The 17,287-nt window shown below is 40.7% G+C and overlaps 1 protein-coding gene across 3 annotated transcripts in view; it reads right to left on the reverse strand.

Annotated features, from left to right (window-relative positions):
• Positions 1–2,079: 2,079 nt before the first annotated feature.
• traf3 (TNF receptor-associated factor 3) overlaps positions 2,080–17,287 on the reverse strand; it is a 92,146-nt gene continuing 76,938 nt past the window's right edge. For all 3 annotated transcript variants that reach the window (XM_067991771.1, XM_067991772.1, XM_067991774.1), the window contains exons 9-11: positions 12,663–12,803; positions 7,255–7,447; positions 2,080–6,794 (exon numbers count right to left, since the gene is read on the reverse strand). In XM_067991771.1, the coding sequence (XP_067847872.1) occupies positions 6,220–6,794; positions 7,255–7,447; positions 12,663–12,803 (909 nt within the window). In that variant the 3' untranslated portion in view covers positions 2,080–6,219. The remainder of the gene's footprint in view (positions 6,795–7,254; positions 7,448–12,662; positions 12,804–17,287) is intronic.

Here is a 17,287-nt window from a genome sequence, read left to right on the forward strand (position 1 = left end):
CAGCCTCATTGCCCATCTCTTCACCACATCTGTCTCTTTTGTACCTCAGTTAAAAGAACTGAGCATAGTATTCAACATGCAGCCTGTACACTTCAACATGATGGCCTCGGGCCTATACTCCACAGCTCAGCATTCGGTTTGCTTTGTAATAACAGGACCTGGTAAGCACTGAATCCACTGTCTCTGCCTGATCTCTTTCAGTCTCTCCCAGTAAGTTTGACCTTATTCAGTAAGTATGCCCTCCATGTTTTTTGAATGTGCAACTCCTTGCACTTAACTGTTTTGAATTTCATCAGCCATAGTTCTGTTCACCTGCAGATTTTGACTGGTTACTTCTGGGATATTTCAGCAGATATGCATTCCTCCATAGAAATTCTTTTATATGACTATTGATCTTAAGAATGAAATGCGGTTTGTACACTTGGTGCACTGGAATACCCTACTTTGAGTTTTAGCCTAAGGTGACACTTGCACTTGAGCTGGTCTCACTTGGGTTATCAAACTGCCAAATAGAGTCAGTAGACATATAGATGTGCAATGGTCATCTGCCCACCCCCTTCAAATGATCCACTGAATTTTGAACTGGATAAAATTGGAATTAAAGCTAAAGAAAATATGAATATGGTCAACTTGCCTTTTTTTTGGGCCATCTTTGATTTTGCTGAAGGCGCTGGATTTAGCAATCGTGATCACCATACACTTCGGTATATGGCAAACCTTTAAGATTAGCTAAATAAGTTTAGGATGCAATTTATCCAGCAAGAAGCCCTCAATGCTAACAGACAGGTAAGATAACTCCCCAGGATGTCATCTGCTGTCTGAGGGTGGTGCCTGTTAGGTGAGTTTTCTTTACAATGTAATTTGATTAGAAGAATTTTAGCTTAAAATAAGAGATTACACAACAGATTTTATGGTACAGCACCATGAGAATGACTTCACGTTGTTGTCCTTTAAATTTGTAACAGCAAAAGGGCACATTCAGCAATATCCATGAAGTACTGATCACATTATTAGATCACATGGAAGGTCAGCTATTGTTATTTTTATTTCAGAAATCTTCTCGTCTAGCACAATATCAAGTTAGAATCAAATTGACATGCCTGACCAAATATTGGCTCAACAGATTATTTTCTAGGAATGTGACAACAATGCTCATGAAATCTGGCATAGATTCAAGATAGCTACTCTGATCAGATTACTACTACTGTAGTGAAGCATTACAATGCTAATTTTACATTAGAAAGTACATTTTTAACATTTTTTTTCTTCTACCCAGCAGTTTATCGGGTACAAGAAAGCCACCCACAGTTGAGTATAGTTTGAATCGCATTTCGCATGTGGAAGACCTGGTTAATTAACCTCTGAATGTATCATTTAACAGGTGTATATAGTCTTTTCCACTAGTGAAATAAAAAGATCACATTATTGACTAGTGTTTGGCTTTCTTAATTTACAGTATCTGTGATCGTGTTAAACATTGATTGTTTGACTTTGCATTTTCCACCATATTTCTTGGCTTGAGGACACTGGACAAAAATCGGAATTCATATTTTAGATTCAAAATTCAGCTTTTCAAATTTGGAATTCTAAATTTTGCTTTTCTTGACTGCCCATCTTTAGGAAGTAATAACTAGCAGGCTTCACATTCAGAATTTTGGTAAATTCAGAAAACTCTTTATAGACACAATTCTAATTCAATTCTGGGATGGATATAAGAGGTCAGACAGCAGCATTCTTCCAGACTTCTTATTAATGCTTACTTTGGCCACTACAGGACATACACCAGTGACAAGACCCTCATCCAGTTTTCACTGCTCCCCTTCAACAGGAAATGCCACAGCCTCCACTCAGCATTTCCCCAAAAACAAGGTTTCTAATTGGGAACAGAGCAAAGTAGAGGATCAAATCTATATTCCCCCACTCTGACGCTGTGAGCTAGTGCTCCAATGCACAGTGCCATCCTGCCTAGTTTTCTGGGAACCTCAAAGCCATTTTAACTGTCCCTAAACCTCTTTAAACTGCGAGGACAGAAGTGCCTAGGCTGCACAATGGATTAGAAGATTGCTCGGTAACTCTGAGTAGTTGTAAACATATGAGGTTTAATAGATCACTCAGTTCAACACTATTATTGTTTATTTTTATACTATTATTTCCCAGAAATCAGTTATCATCATGCCTGGAGTAATTACACATGGATTATTAATCCGTCAAACATGAACATCAACCACATAGATCACACTAAGATTACAGCATCCACCAGCAAAACAGGATAAAAGCACTTATGACTCCACTGTACATCTTTTCTAAAAATATGGATCCACAATAGGATTTTTACTATTGACTATCACCTCAGCATTCAGAACAGTTATAAACTCCCAGAATGTGTGATGAACCCCTGAATGAGAATGCTGCTTGGTTAGCAGTCCAAAGTGCCTAATATTGTTTTGCAATCTCAATAGCAAGTGATATCAGTGAAAATATCAATGATAGTTCAGACAAAAGCTGCAAGTCTGATAATGAGGAGTATTGCTGTATGTAAAAAGAAAAGGTATACCGAGAGCACACAGATAGTGACATTTTGATATGAAAGCCACTTTATTCCAAAATAGTTCAACAATGTGTAACATTTTAAAATTTGATGAGTGGATTTCTTCTTCCAGATTTGGACAATAATAGAACTTTGTACCAGAGTGGAGCTTTTCTGCATTTATTTCATTTCTGGTAAACACTTTACAAATAATAAATGGTATCTATTGTCTCTTGTAAGCAGCACACCGTCATCATTCTTAAAACTCAAGTAAAATGAATTGCAGAGGATTTTAGTGGAAAAGCTTACTTTTGAGGTATGACGGTATTTGCTGAAATGGCATTTCTCCAGAAATGATAAAATCTTTGGGTTGTCAAACAGTTATTGTGTCTTACCCACCGGTGACAAAAGAATGTCAAAGAAACCAAGGTGTCAACAAACAGACAGGGAAAGAAATTCTTACAAAAATGTAACATTACTGGTGCCTTCCAGTGTGAATAAAAAAAACACACACACCCAGCCAAACAAACTTGCTAGTCATTAAATAATATACTTTTCAGTAAAATGAAAACAAAAGTTGAGGTTACATTAGTTATAAGGTAAACATTGTAATCTGAAAAGTTGAACAAAATAATTTAATATTTAGCCTTTGAACAGAATGAATTGGTTTGAAATGATTGTGGTTTCTAGATTCTCAGTATTGAATGCAATATCCAGGGGGTACATTGAGTGACAGTAGTGACACTCTGGGTCATGATGACAGTTTCACTGTTTCTCCAGCTCATTCTTTAAAAGGCTCTTGTACACTGGTACTTGTTTAATCTGGATTCCAGCATTCGTTCCCAGCTCCATACACTTCCACCGCTAAATCCAGCTCTCTTTTTCTGACAGCAGATTGATAAAGCCAGGTTTTCATACGCTAATGATTATGTCGCCTGGATACGGGAGGCGGATTTAGCAATGTAAGCAAGCGCCTATAAGCACAGTGTATAAGGGCCTATAGTGACAACCCTTTCACTACGTACAATAAAGTAACAATAGAGAGCTACTGACAAGGAATCGCCAAAGGCCCATTCCTTTAATCAGGATTTGAATAGAACAGACTGACTTAGTATGTAATCAAATCTTAACTTGCTTGCCAGTGACAAAGTCACACCTTGACGGTAGATTTGCAATAAACAATGCAGTAATTTAGTACAGTGGTAAGCTGGATCAAACAAGTCCCCATTTTTGGATGCTTATGTAAAGAGATGGAAAGCAACACAACTGCAAGTAGGAGTAAATCCAAACATCAATCATTGGACTGGAATGATACCTGCAGACTTCATGGCCAATCCTCATTTCAAGAGCCATCCCAATATTTAAATTATCACCCCATACATTTTGTAACCATCTATAGGTTACTCTTACAGTAAATCTGATCCAAGTCACAATAGCTAATATTGCAAATCACTTTACAATCACAAATTCACAGAACACCATCACCAGCCACCTGGTGCAAGATGGGGAGAAAAACACAGTTTGAATCATAATTTCATTCTCTCTCAATACTTGCTGAGTTTTTACAGTAAGACAGTGAATAAGACAAATCCTTCTGTTGCCGTCCATTTCCTATTGATGTTCAACTTGTACTAAAACCACCTACTGAAGGCAAAAGCAGATTTAAAAGAAAATTCTCCTCTCCTCACTTGAAGGTGATGATTCATGCTGGCTATGGTTCCACGTGTGTTGCTAGCCCTCACTCAAGTGGCCATTCTTCATGAGGGCCTGGACAGTGAGACCCAGCTGGCTAATTTACCATGGAGGGCTTCACACACGAGCGTATTCACATTTGTACTTTCCAGCAGGAATCATTGGATAAACGATCTTGAATGGAAGCCAACTGTTGTGCACTGCTAATCAGATAATTCAGCACAGGCCAGGGATAGACCTGGGAACCTTCCCAGTTTGAAGGCTTAATACCACGTAACAGAGAGCATTTTCCCATCCAGCCATCAGTTGAATCAAATTGTATTTATTTGAGAATACAGCATGGTCTGAATGAGCTGTGTAATATGACACTAAGGTGGGACTGAGGTGAATGGAAGAACTACATCTTTAGTTATACATTTGGAAAGAACTGAAAGCAAGTTGAATGCGCACTCCTTCCCTCAATACAAGGCCACTGTGAAGGGCTGATTACTGCCGATTCTCCTTGAAAATGGACTTCATGGTCAGGTGGCCTTGCAGTCCATTTTCAAGGAGAATTGGCAGTAATCAACCCTTCAAGCCACACCATAAATGTGATCCTGACCTCTACTATTTGTCATCACATCACATGGATATGTTTCAATATTTTTCTATATATAGTGTCACATGGGAGGAATACATTGAAATCAGGAGGAAGGAGACTATCCAGGTCATGCACCTCCCCACAGAGCGCTTTCTGTAGTAAGTGTGAATGAAGGGAATTATCCTGCCTGTGGATTTCTTCATGGGGAGCTTTCTGTAACTAGGACAAGGGAGACTACATTGATAACTGATTGACTTACTAAATGGGGAAAACCAGACATGATTAGTTTCTTAGGCTGAAATTTGCTGATACCAAACTACATGATGAATTATATCATCGTGTTTCACTGCAACATCTAGTTAGTATCACACTTCCTGAGAACCTGATCAGATCCAGTCATCCTTCAGGGATCTTTGTTCAGAATAAGGACACTAAGAAACTATGATGTCATCATTCCAAGAATAGGAACTAAATATTTTCGTATTTTCCATTCAATCTAGAGCTTTTTTTAAAATGAATTCTTACTTATGGGAAGAAATACATTGAAACGGGAGGAGTCTGTTTGACTCTACCATCTTGCAGGCATCCCTCTCTGCAGCCCCTCCCCCCAAAACCACAGCAACTCAACTAATTGGAACTGGAGAAATGACTGGGGAATTTTTTTTTTCACAGACAATGACCTGGAGTCACATTGTTGCAAAGAATGTGGAACTCGCTACCACAAGGAGTAGTTGAGGCAAATAGCATAGATGCATTTAAGGAGAAGCTAGATAAACACATGAGGGAGAAAGGAATAGAAGGATATGTTGATGGGATTAGTTGAAGAAGGGAGGGAGGAGGCCCGTGTGGAGCACAAACACCGGCATGGACCTGTTGGGCCAAATGGCCTGTTTCTGTGTGGCACATTCGATGTAATTCTATGTAACTCTGGAGATTTCCTTTACCATAACTCATATCTGAACCCAACTCATTTGAAGCTAGACAAAAGATAGAACGTTAAGCACATTTTTGGCCACATTGTTGTAGCAAAGAGTACCCAGATTGTAATGCTAACAAAAAAACATGCTACAGTGCTTTTCATGGTTCCAGCTCAACTCCCCTTATGGAATTGATTGGACAGTCAATGCTGTCAGTCATCACTTCAAGACACCATGTATTTAACAACACTCCTGAAGTACCCCACAGAATGAACAATTACCACCAAACACTGATGTTATAAAGTTATCGGTGTCATTCCAGTGCAACCTCTTGTTGAGAAAGTCAAAGCCCACGGCCTTCAGGTGCTCAGATGAACTGCACAAGCTATCGGCGACCAGCTGGGAGGGATGTCTTGCTGTTGATAATCAACAGCGCTGTACTGCACTGGTGTGGACCCTGTTCTGCGATTTTTTATTCCCCTCATGGTTGACGCATTAATGGGTCATGGGTCTGGCAAATCTGAGGTATCAACAACTACTTTAATGAAGATAGTGTCATCTTTAATATACGTCCCACTTTCCAAGACAGTCTGTGCAACAAAGAGCGGGCAGCCTGAAGCAATATTCATTTCTCCTACTGGCTGCTTAAAACTACTGCTGTGGGGATCTGGCTTAAAAGCATCACCTAAATAGCGATTCGCCATTGGTCCTTGGTCTAACAGCATCAACGTTACTTTCTGTTTAAAAGGCCACGGTAACAGTGCATCATACTCTCCCCGCATAACGACAAAAAACAGAGATAAGTGAGTCCCTTTGCCCATACCATCTCCATTTAGGTAAACTCGAGCACACATCTTGTAGCCAAAATAGCCTGTGTAAAATGGCTGGCTATATAAGGACAACGTTTTTCCACTAACAGCCTCCTGTTTTCGGCGTGTGTAATCTCGGATCTTCCAAATCAGTTTTCCATTGTAGCTTGCAGTTTCTAACACTTGAAAGCGGAGGTCCATATCTGCCAGCCGCACATCGTGGACACTGAGTAGACTGTCATGTTTCTTTACTTGGTTATCTAATGCAGCTGCAAGAAGAAAATATTTGAAGATTTAAAGCTTTTCATTTGAGCTAAGCAATTTTGCAGCAGTATGATCTATTTACTTAATGACTTGTTTAAAATCATGCTTCTTTAATAAAAAGAATAGGCTCTTTACTGTGCTAAACAAAATTCACAATTTTTTGGGCCCAGATTATAAAACGATAGCTCTCTCAAGATTAGAGAGACAACAGATCAATAAAAGTGTTTTTATTTAAAAAGCTACTGTTAGGAAACCATTGCTATGGCAACATAAATTTTAAATAAACTTTTAATGATTTTAAATATGGTGCATAACTCCACTAAAGATTGACAGATTATCAATGAGTGACTTGGGCTGTGAACTCTCCATATTTATGGATCTAGTTGTGCTGCTCTTATATTTCAGCAACAGGTTTAGACAACAGGTGACATCAGCTAATGGAATGGAGCGATTTCCTGTACTCACTCACGCTCGCTGCTCCTGTGCCTGTCCCAGCAGTTCTGCCAGTCAGCTCCAGTTGCCTCATTCGGGTTTGGAGCTGGTCTACAGATTCTTTCACAGCTTTCACTTCTCGAACGGTCTCCTCCTGTTTCTGGTGTGCCTGTTGTGATGCTTGATCAATGTTGATCAGTTTATCTGTCTGACTAGCTAACATTTTCTGCAAAAACAAAAAAAGAAAAGTTAATGCCATATTTGACACAATGGGCCAAATCCTCCTGGAGTGGGGCATCTTGTGGCGTGCACCGTTAGCTAAGACTTTATCCTACGCTCTTCAGTTTGACATTTTTTTGCAGCATTACTTGCTGGATGTGCGAACTAATAACGGCACGGTGAGGGACCTTAGTGAACGACGGGACCAACTGTCCATCTCCTTAACCAATGAGATTTAAGGATTGAGAAAGAAACAGGAATGACGGAGAAGGAGGGAGAGTTAAATCAGGTACAGAAAAGAGAAATAAAGAAAGGGAAAGAAAGATTAGATTAAGAGAGAGAGAAAAAAGAGACACAGAAAAGTAAGGAAAAAAATTTTAAATTTGATATTTTTAAAATCTCTAACAATTTACTACAGGCACGAATGGGACTCAACAGTTTAAAGTGTTCCCTTTCTGGGCTGGAGAGGTTGATTGGCACTGCATTAACAATCACATCATTAAAAGGGTACTTACACTATTATTTATGAGCCCTAACTTTCTGCAGCAATTTTAAAGGGAAATTAATAAGCAAATTCAGCAAGTTCTTAAAAATAACGGGGAGGTTGAGGGCGAGGTGCCGTTTGTGCAAGGTAAACAGCGAAGCAGCGTAAATCGACCAGCAAGTTCTGGGGATTCGTAACGCGTGGCTAATGATTTACACATCAATAATAGAAAACAGGAATAGGTAAACACAGGGCGATATGAAAGGAGACAATTTATATTATATATTACACACACACACACACACACACACACACACACACACACACACGTGCACAGGAAGCATTAGGAATAAGATGCCGTAACTGAAGGCTGTTGTGGCAGTAGGGAACTATTATGTGCTGGGGATATCAGAAACATGGCTAAATGCAGAGGCTGTAAATTAATATGGTGTATAGAATGGTCAGGAAAGATAATGTGGTCAAAAAGGAGATGGTGTATCCCTATATGTCGGGGTCACCTGGGGTGGGGGGGAGGGGGTAAAATAAGTTGATATTGTGGGAGATAGAAGTCTACAAAATGAACTACTCTGGTTAGACACCTATAATGCAAAAACATTGCAAGCTAACACTGAGTGTGCTTTAGACCACGAGGTCAACACAAAGAGGAGGACAATTTAGTTTTTGAAGCGATAGGAAGGATTTATGCAAACGGGAAAGTTATTTTAATGGGAATCTTCAATCAACCTAATGTAAACTGGGAAACCCCCAGTAGCTTAGAGCCAGAGTTGGTAAATGTAACGTATGACTGCTTTTTATCCCTAAGTATCAAGGAAGCCATGAGAGGCAATGGTCACCTTGAGCTGGTATTCATAAAAGACCCAGAAATAGTATACAAAATTGAAGTCAATTTATAACACGCCTGAGCAACTGAAGCAAATAGACAGGGGGAAGTTGTTCAACAATACCAGTTACAGACAAGTGGAACACCTTTCAAGGTATAATGCTGAGCATGCAGGATAAATACATTCCCAAAATCAACAAGCTCAGACTAAACAAACATGAATGACCATAAATGATTTATCAAACAAATTTAAAAAGTGGAAAAAATTAAAGTAGAACAAATTAAAGAGGAAAATGGCCTGTAAAAATCCTGCAGGAAGAAAGGAAAAGGGGCTCACTGGGACAAACTAAAGAAAATATAGAAACACATAAAAAGGTGATCAAAGGGCAAAGAGAGACCTGGAAAAAAAGCATAACAGCTGAGACCAAGCATAAAAGTACAAAAAGTGTTCAATGCCAAACAGCAAGAGGGTAGTCAAAGAAGGCATTTAAACCACAGAAGATCAAACAGGCTCACAACTGAGATGAGCACCAAGTAGGAAATATTCTGAATGATTAATTCTTCCAAGTATTCACAAAGGAGAACATGCCCTCGCCAAACAAAGATATCCCAAATATAATCAGTGACTGTTATAAATGAGGTGGAAGTGCAGGAATGGCTAAAAAGGCTCAAAATAAATAAATCCCTGGGGATAGATGACATTTATCTTGGAATGTTGATAGAGACTAGGAGATCTGCAAGACACTTTCAATCATTATCAAGCAGTCAATGGACACTGGGGAGGTACCAGTTGATTGGAAATAGGCTAATGTGGTGACCGTATTCAAAAAGGATGACAAAACAGATATAAGTAACTACAGACCCATTAGTCTTTCTACCATTCCATGCAAAATAATGGAATGGATTGTCAGGAGTAAACTTGAGGATCATCTCTACAATAACAATCTAGTAATTAGTGGGCAACATGTATTCAGAAGTGCCACATCCTGCCTGACCAACCTCCTCAACTTCTTTGAGGAAATGACAACCCAAAGGAACTGTGGTAAACCCTACGATGTGATGCACCTTGACTTCCAAAAGGTTTTTGATAAAGTTTCACATGAAAGGCTATTAATTAAATTAAAAACTCAAAGCTGTGGAGATTCAGAATAAACCAGAGAATAGACAAGAAACTAACTAAAGGGTAGGAAATGATGTGTGCTCATTAGGACTTACATTGAGGTTTAAGTTGGGGGGGGGGGGTGGAGTACTGAGTGGGCCTCAGGAATCGGTATAGGGATCACCACCATTTCTAATTTACATAAATGACCTGGATTCAGAAACTCAATGCAAAGTGGTCAAAATTGCAGATGATACCAAACTAGGAGGGGCAGTGCAATCGGAAGAGGCAGCTCAGAAATTAAAGAATGAGTTGGACAAGATATATAAGTGGGCAGATGAAATTTAAAGCAGCCAAGTGTTAAGTAACACATGTAGGAAGGAATGATGGACAATACACATACTCCATGAATAGTGTTAAAATAGCTCAGGGTGAAGCTGAAACAGTCTTAGTAGATTTGGTGTTAAACATGTCTGACCAATGCAGAGCAGCAATCAATAATGCCAACAGAATGCTGAACTACACAGCCAAAACAATAGGATCAGTCAGAGGAGATAATGATCAAACTGCATAGTGCTCTGGTCAGACCACATCTTCAATACTGTGCCCAGTTCTGGTCACTAAGAAACGAGAAACATTCCAGTGCTGGAGCCAGTCCAGAGAGAGCCACAAAGCTGGTTCCAAGTGGCAGCGGTCTAAGTTAAGAGGAAAGACTGGAGAAACGTAAGCTTTTCAGCCTATAACGGAGGCATGAGAGGTATACAAGAAAACTCAGAATATTACTTTAAATTAAGCCGTGAGTCTGAACTTGCAGCTCTCCATTTTCTCAGTTCCAACCCCCGCCATCATCAAACCTGTTGACAAAGGGGATGTTTTTGTCACCTGCCAGAAGGATCTTTACTTGGCTAAGCATGAACCCAACTATCTCAACTCCTATCTCCTTCTGTACTGCAACACCAATCTATCATTTCCCAGACTCTCACCAATCTCATCTCTTCTAGAGCTCTTTCTCCCCCACTGCCTGTAACCTTTATTATTCCCCAACCCCACACGACCTACACCTAACTCCGCCTCAAGATACATAAGACTATACTAGCAGACCAAGTGCAGCCTGCTCATGCCCCACTTGAACTAATTTCCTCTTATCTTGACTATTATTCTACCCCCTGCCCCAACACTGTGTAGTCTCTACCCACCTACATTTGTGACTACTCTGAATCCCTCTGCTGATTCAATTATTTCAGATTCTACAGCTCCAGTTGTCTCTTTTGCACAATAGACACACAATCCCATTACATCTCCATCTTTCACCAAGTATAGTTACCAGGTCCTCAGCTTCTTCCTGATCATTAGACCAGGTAGGCCCTTTCCACCACCACCACCTGGCTAAACTTGTTCTCATCTTAATTCCAGACAAAAAGTGTTGCTATGGAAACCCATATGGGTGCCAGACACATTTTCCTAAGGGTGTATGGAACACTCTTCATTTCAATCTTAGTCAGGTCCCTCCCTAAGCTCTTTCTCCATTGTACTGATAACTTTGTTAGTGCTGCTTCCTGATCTTCAAAAATGTCATTAACTATGCTTTCAATTTCCATCCATCCCTCGATGGATATTCAGAATATTCCTCAGCATTCAATCAAACCCGAAATTACAGTTTATTGTTCCAATTCTGGTATCTTTTCCATACCCTTACCTATCTTATACACTTCTGCAAGATCACCTCTCAGATGCATCCTTTCCAGATTATAAAGCCCGAGTCTCTCCAGTCTTTCCTCATGGTTGATTCCTTTTACACTATAGCTCAGCCTTGTGGCTCTTTTTTGCATTGCCTCTAGTTCCTGAATGTCACCCTTGTGTCTCAGTAAGCAGAAATGGACACAGTACTCAAGGTATTGTCTGACCAGAGCACTGTACAGTTTGGTCAAGATTTCCTCTGACTTTTATTTCACTATTCAGGCTATGTAGTTCAACATTCTAGAGCAAATTATATCATAAGCATGGCTTTTAGACATTCCATCAACAGGGATCTGCAGATGCCAAGATGTGGAGATGCCAGTGATGGACTGGGGTGGACAAATGTAAGGAATCTTACAACACCAGGTTATAGTCCAACAGTTTCATTTGAAAATCACAAGCTTTCGGAGATTATGTCCTTCGTCAGGTAAGTGAGTGAAAGGTTCTCAAATCGCATATCTTATATTAGGCTGGGACACGATCACACCAATCAAAGGTGTCGTTGGTGTTCAGACAGGTTAGCCACGGAAAACAGTACTGAATACACAATGGGTCAGATTACAAAGCCAGAGAGAGAAAGAGACCCGAAAGGCAGAGAGAGAGAGAGAATGTCCAGTTGTATTAAAAACAGATAACTTTTTTTTCCCCTGCTGATGGGGGATGGCCTCAACCGGGATCTTGGGTTCATGTCACGCTACACGTAACCCCACCAGCAGGTAAAAAAAAAGTTATCTGTTTTTAATACAACTGGACATTCTCTCTCTCTGCCTTTCGGGTCTCTTTCTCTCTCTGGCTTTGTAATCTGACCCATTGTGTATTCAGTACTGTTTTCCGTGGCTAACCTGTCTGAACACCAATGACACCTTTGATTGGTGTGATCGTGTCCCAGCCTAATATAAGATATGCGATTTGAGAACCTTTCACTCACTCACCTGACAAAGGAGATAATCTCCGAAAGCTTGTGATTTTAAAATAAAACTGTTGGACTATAACCTGGTGTTGTAAGATTCCTTACATTTGCAGATACCAAAGCATTCTTTATATCTGCCAATAGTTCTTACCTGCATGTGTCCGAGTCGACTTTCATTCTTACTTGCAAGTTGTGCAAATTTACTTTGTTCTTTCTCCAAGTGGCTTATCTGAGCTGACATAATATCAACAGTTTTACACTTTTCCTGCAATTTGTTCTGAAGCTCAAAAACCTGCAACAAGACAAAACACGCTGTTACTAAGGATTCTCTTGTAAATTAACAATGTTCATTGCATCACAAGAGATTATGGATTATGCCCAATATGGAACTGACATTAAGATTCTTATTTTTCACCTTTTGCTGAGATTAACAAATAAATCATTTTTATGAAATCTTAAACATACCAGCTTTATGTATTTCCCCCTCATGTGGCATTTAATCCACTGGGAAAGTAGGATGACCTGGGCCTGAGGCTTCTCTAAAGACACCGTGATCATCTGATGAGGGCAAGCATTATTTCAGACAGGTTTTCTTTTTTGAAAGCATTCTGATGTCAGTAAATTCTCCAATCTCTCTTGGGAGAAAAACTTTCATAACACGGTGATGAGGGGAATGGATGCTGGCTGGGATTTAATTGGGCGTCCAATATTCTACTGGAGCAATTGATCTGTCTAAATTTTCATGTCTTAATAATAATCTTGATAGAAATGCATCAATCTACTTGTATGATACCCGAGGCACTGTATCCAGTCAACCTGTGTCTTTATACAACAAATGAATGTTTAAAAAAATGAAATTACTCAGATCTATACACTCAGGTGGAGTGCCAAAAGTTAAGCAGTGATCCAAATCTTCCCATAAAACATATTTCAAGTTATTTAAATCCCAGCTAAATTAGTAGCAGCAATGTGTGGCACACACTTTACAGTTCAATTTAGACCAGCTCAAAATTCAGAAGGAAATGGAGTTAGTGACCCATCATCTACACAAAGTATGATGCTTCAAAAAGGACAATTCAATATCACCAGTGAACGCTAATGCTCTTTCACATAATAGAGGAATCCCAGTTTGGATTTAACATGAATAAGAAAGGGTGAATCATAAGCTTTTTCTTCAGTTCTCAGATGACCAGACTTAGGAAGAGTGTAGCTCACAGCTGGAACAATGCCCAGAAACATCCTAAATGAGAACTTCTAACATCCTTAGGGTTTTTGGTTTGAATGTGGCAATCAGCACAGCCAAATCAGATCAAAGGCCAACAGCCACAGCACAAAAACAGCTTCTCCTTGTCTTAGTAACAGTTACCAAAACAGAGGGTTAGCAACTTACCAATAGAATAACATTTAAGGTTGCCTTATCATGTCACTAAACCACAGGCTTTGTATTTCTAATTGAATGAAATTGAAGGAAAATATATTTGATAAAAATAAACACATGTAAAGCGAATGGATCCAAAGATTGGAATTTCTTCATATTGGAGGGAATGTACAGGGAAAAAAAGACAGAGCAAGGGATGTATCAACAGAAATGTTTTTACACACCTGCATGACAGTCAATGCAAGAATAGAGAGAAGCCATCTTTGTTCTGGTTTTTCCAATTTAAATACTGCAGAATTATTAATGGCTTCCACACATATATTAACTTTCTGACAAGAGACTTGAAAGATTCTCTCCAACTCTTATCTACTAAATATATCCAAACAGAGGAAGGAAGGAGTTTAAAAAAGGTTAAAGAAAGAATTTATATGGTGCCTTTCATGATCTCAATATATTTCAACGCGCTTCACAATGAAGTACTTTTTCTTTTGAAGTCTAGTCACTGTTGTAATGTAAGGAAATGCGGCAGCTTATTTTTGCACAGCAAGATCCCACAAACGGCAATGAGATAAATGACCAGTTAATCTGTTTTTGATAGCTTTGGTTGAGGGATGTATGTTGAAAAGGACATCAGGAGAATACTGCTGCTCTTTTTCGTACAGTGCCGTGGACTAAAGATATATATAAAGAAATAAAAAAAAATGAAAGGCATATATGATAGATATAGATGCGATATATATAGATATGTGACAGAGATATAGATATGGAGATAGATATAAGATATAGGGTATGGTAGCATAGTGGTTATGTTACTGGACTGGTAATCCAAAGGCCTGGACTAATAACCCAGAGTCATGAGTTCAAATCCTGCCACGGCAGTTGGAGAATTTAAATTCAATTAATTAAATAAAATCTGGAATTTAAAAAAACTAGTATCAGTAACGGTGGCCATGAAACTACTAGATTGTCGTAAAAACCCATCTGGTTCACTAATGCCCTTTAGGGAAGGAAACCTGCCATCCTTACCCGGTCTGGCCTATATGTGACTCCAGACACACAGCAATGTGATTGATTCTTAATTGCCCTCTGAAATGGCCTAGAAAGCCACTCAGTTGTAAAATCTCGCTAAAAAAAGTCATAAGAACAAAACCGGACGGATTACCCGGTATCGGACCACTAGGCACCGGACACAACAAAGGCAAACCAAGCTCAGTCGACCCTGCAAAGTCCTCCTCACTAACATCTGGGGACTTGTGCCAAAATTGGGAGAGCTGTCCCACAGACGAGTCAAGCAACAGCCTGACATAGCCATACTCACAGAATCATACCTTTCAGCCAACGTCCCAGACGTTTTCATCACCATCCCTGGGTATGTCCTGTCCCACTGGCAGGACAGACCCACCAGAGGTGGCAGTACAGTGATATACAATCAGGAGGGAGTGGCCCTGGGAGTCCTCAACATTGACTCCATTCTCCATGAAATCTCATGGCATCAGGTCAAACATGGGCAAGGAAACCTCCTGCTGATTACCACCTACCGTCCTCCCTCAGCTGATGAATCAGTCCTCCTCGATGTTGAACACCACTTAGATGGAGGAAGCACTGAGGGTAGCAAGGGCACAGAATGTACTCTGGGTGAGGGACTTCAATGTCCATCACCAAGAGTGGCTCGGTAGCACCACCGCTGACCAAGCTGGCCGAGTCCTGAAGGATATAGCTGCTAGACTGGGCCTGCGGCAGGTGGTGAGCGAACCAACACGAGTGAAAACATACTTCACCTCGTCCTCACCAATCTACCTGTTGCAGATGCATCTGTCCATGACAATATTGGTAGGAGTGACCACCGCACAGTCCTCATGGAGATGAAGTCCCGTCTTCGCACTGAGGATACCATCCAACGTGTTGTGTGGCACTATCACCGTGCTAAATGGGATAGATTCAGAACAGATCTAGCAGCTCTAAACTGGGCATCCATGAGGTGCTGTGGGCCATCAGCAGTAGCAGAATTGTATTCCACCACAATCTGTAACCTCATGGCCCGGCATATTCCTCACTCTACCATTGCCAACAAGCCAGGGGATCAACCCTGGCTCAATGAGGAGTGTAGAAGAGCATGCCAGGAGCAGCACCAGGCATACCTAAAAATGAGGTGCCAACCTGGTGAAGCTACAACACAGGACTACATGCATGCTAAACAGCGGAAGCAACATGCTATAGACAGAGATAAGTGATTCCACAACCAACGGATCAGATCAAAGCTCTGCAGTCCTGCCACATCCAGTCGTGAATGGTGGTGGACAATTAAACAACTAACGGGAGGAGGAGGCTCTGTAAACATCCCCATCCTTAACGATGGCAGAGTCAAGCACGTGAGTGCAAAAGACAAGGCTGAAGCGTTTGCAACCATCTTCAGCCAGAGGTGCCGAGTGGATGATCCACGTCGGCCTCCTCCCGATATCCCCATCACAGAAGCCAGTCTTCAGCCAATTCGATTCACTCCACGTGATATCAAGAAACGGCTGAGTGCACTGGATACAACAAAGGCTATGGGCCCCGACAACATCCCGGCTGTAATGCTGAAGACTTGTGCTCCACAACTAGCCGCACCTCTAGCCAAACTGTTCCAGTACAGCTACAAAACTGGCATTTACCCGACAATGTGGAAAATTGCCAGGTATGTCCTGTCCACAAAAAGCAGGACAAATCCAATCCAGCCAATTACCGCCCCATCAGTCTACTCTCAATCATCAGCAAAGTGATGGAAGGTGTCGTCAACAGTGCTATCAAGCAGCACTTACTCACCAATAACCTGCTCACTGATGCTCAGTTTGGGTTCAGACCTCATTACAGCCTTAGTCCAAACATGGACAAAAGAGCTGAATTCCAAAGGTTAGGTGAGAGTGACTGCCCTTGACATCAAGGCAGCATTTGACCGAGTGTGGCACCAAGGAGCCCTAGTAAAATTGAAGTCAATGGGAATCAGGGAGAAAACTCTCCAGTGGCTGGAGTCATACCTAGCACAAAGGAAGATGATGTGGAGATGCCGGTGATGGACTGGGGTTGACAAATGTAAGGAATCTTACAACACCAGGTTATAGTCCAACTGTTCACCTGACTTGCTCACCTGACGAAGGAGAAAGCCTCCAAAAGCTTGTGATTTTCAAATAAAATAGTTGGACTATAACCTGGTGTTGTAAGATTCCTTACAAAGGAAGATGGTAGTGGTTGTTGGAGGCCAATTATCTCAGCCCCAGGACATTGCTGCAGGAGTTCCTCAGGGCCGTGTCCTAGGCCCAACCATCTTCAGCTGCTTCAATGACCTTCCCTCCATCATAAGGTCAGAAATGGGGATGTTCGCTGATGATTGCAGTGTTCAGTTCCATTCGCAACCTCTCAGA

This window comes from Heptranchias perlo, chromosome 10 (genome assembly GCF_035084215.1).
Source record: "Heptranchias perlo isolate sHepPer1 chromosome 10, sHepPer1.hap1, whole genome shotgun sequence".
NCBI classification, from domain to species: domain Eukaryota; kingdom Metazoa; phylum Chordata; class Chondrichthyes; order Hexanchiformes; family Hexanchidae; genus Heptranchias; species Heptranchias perlo.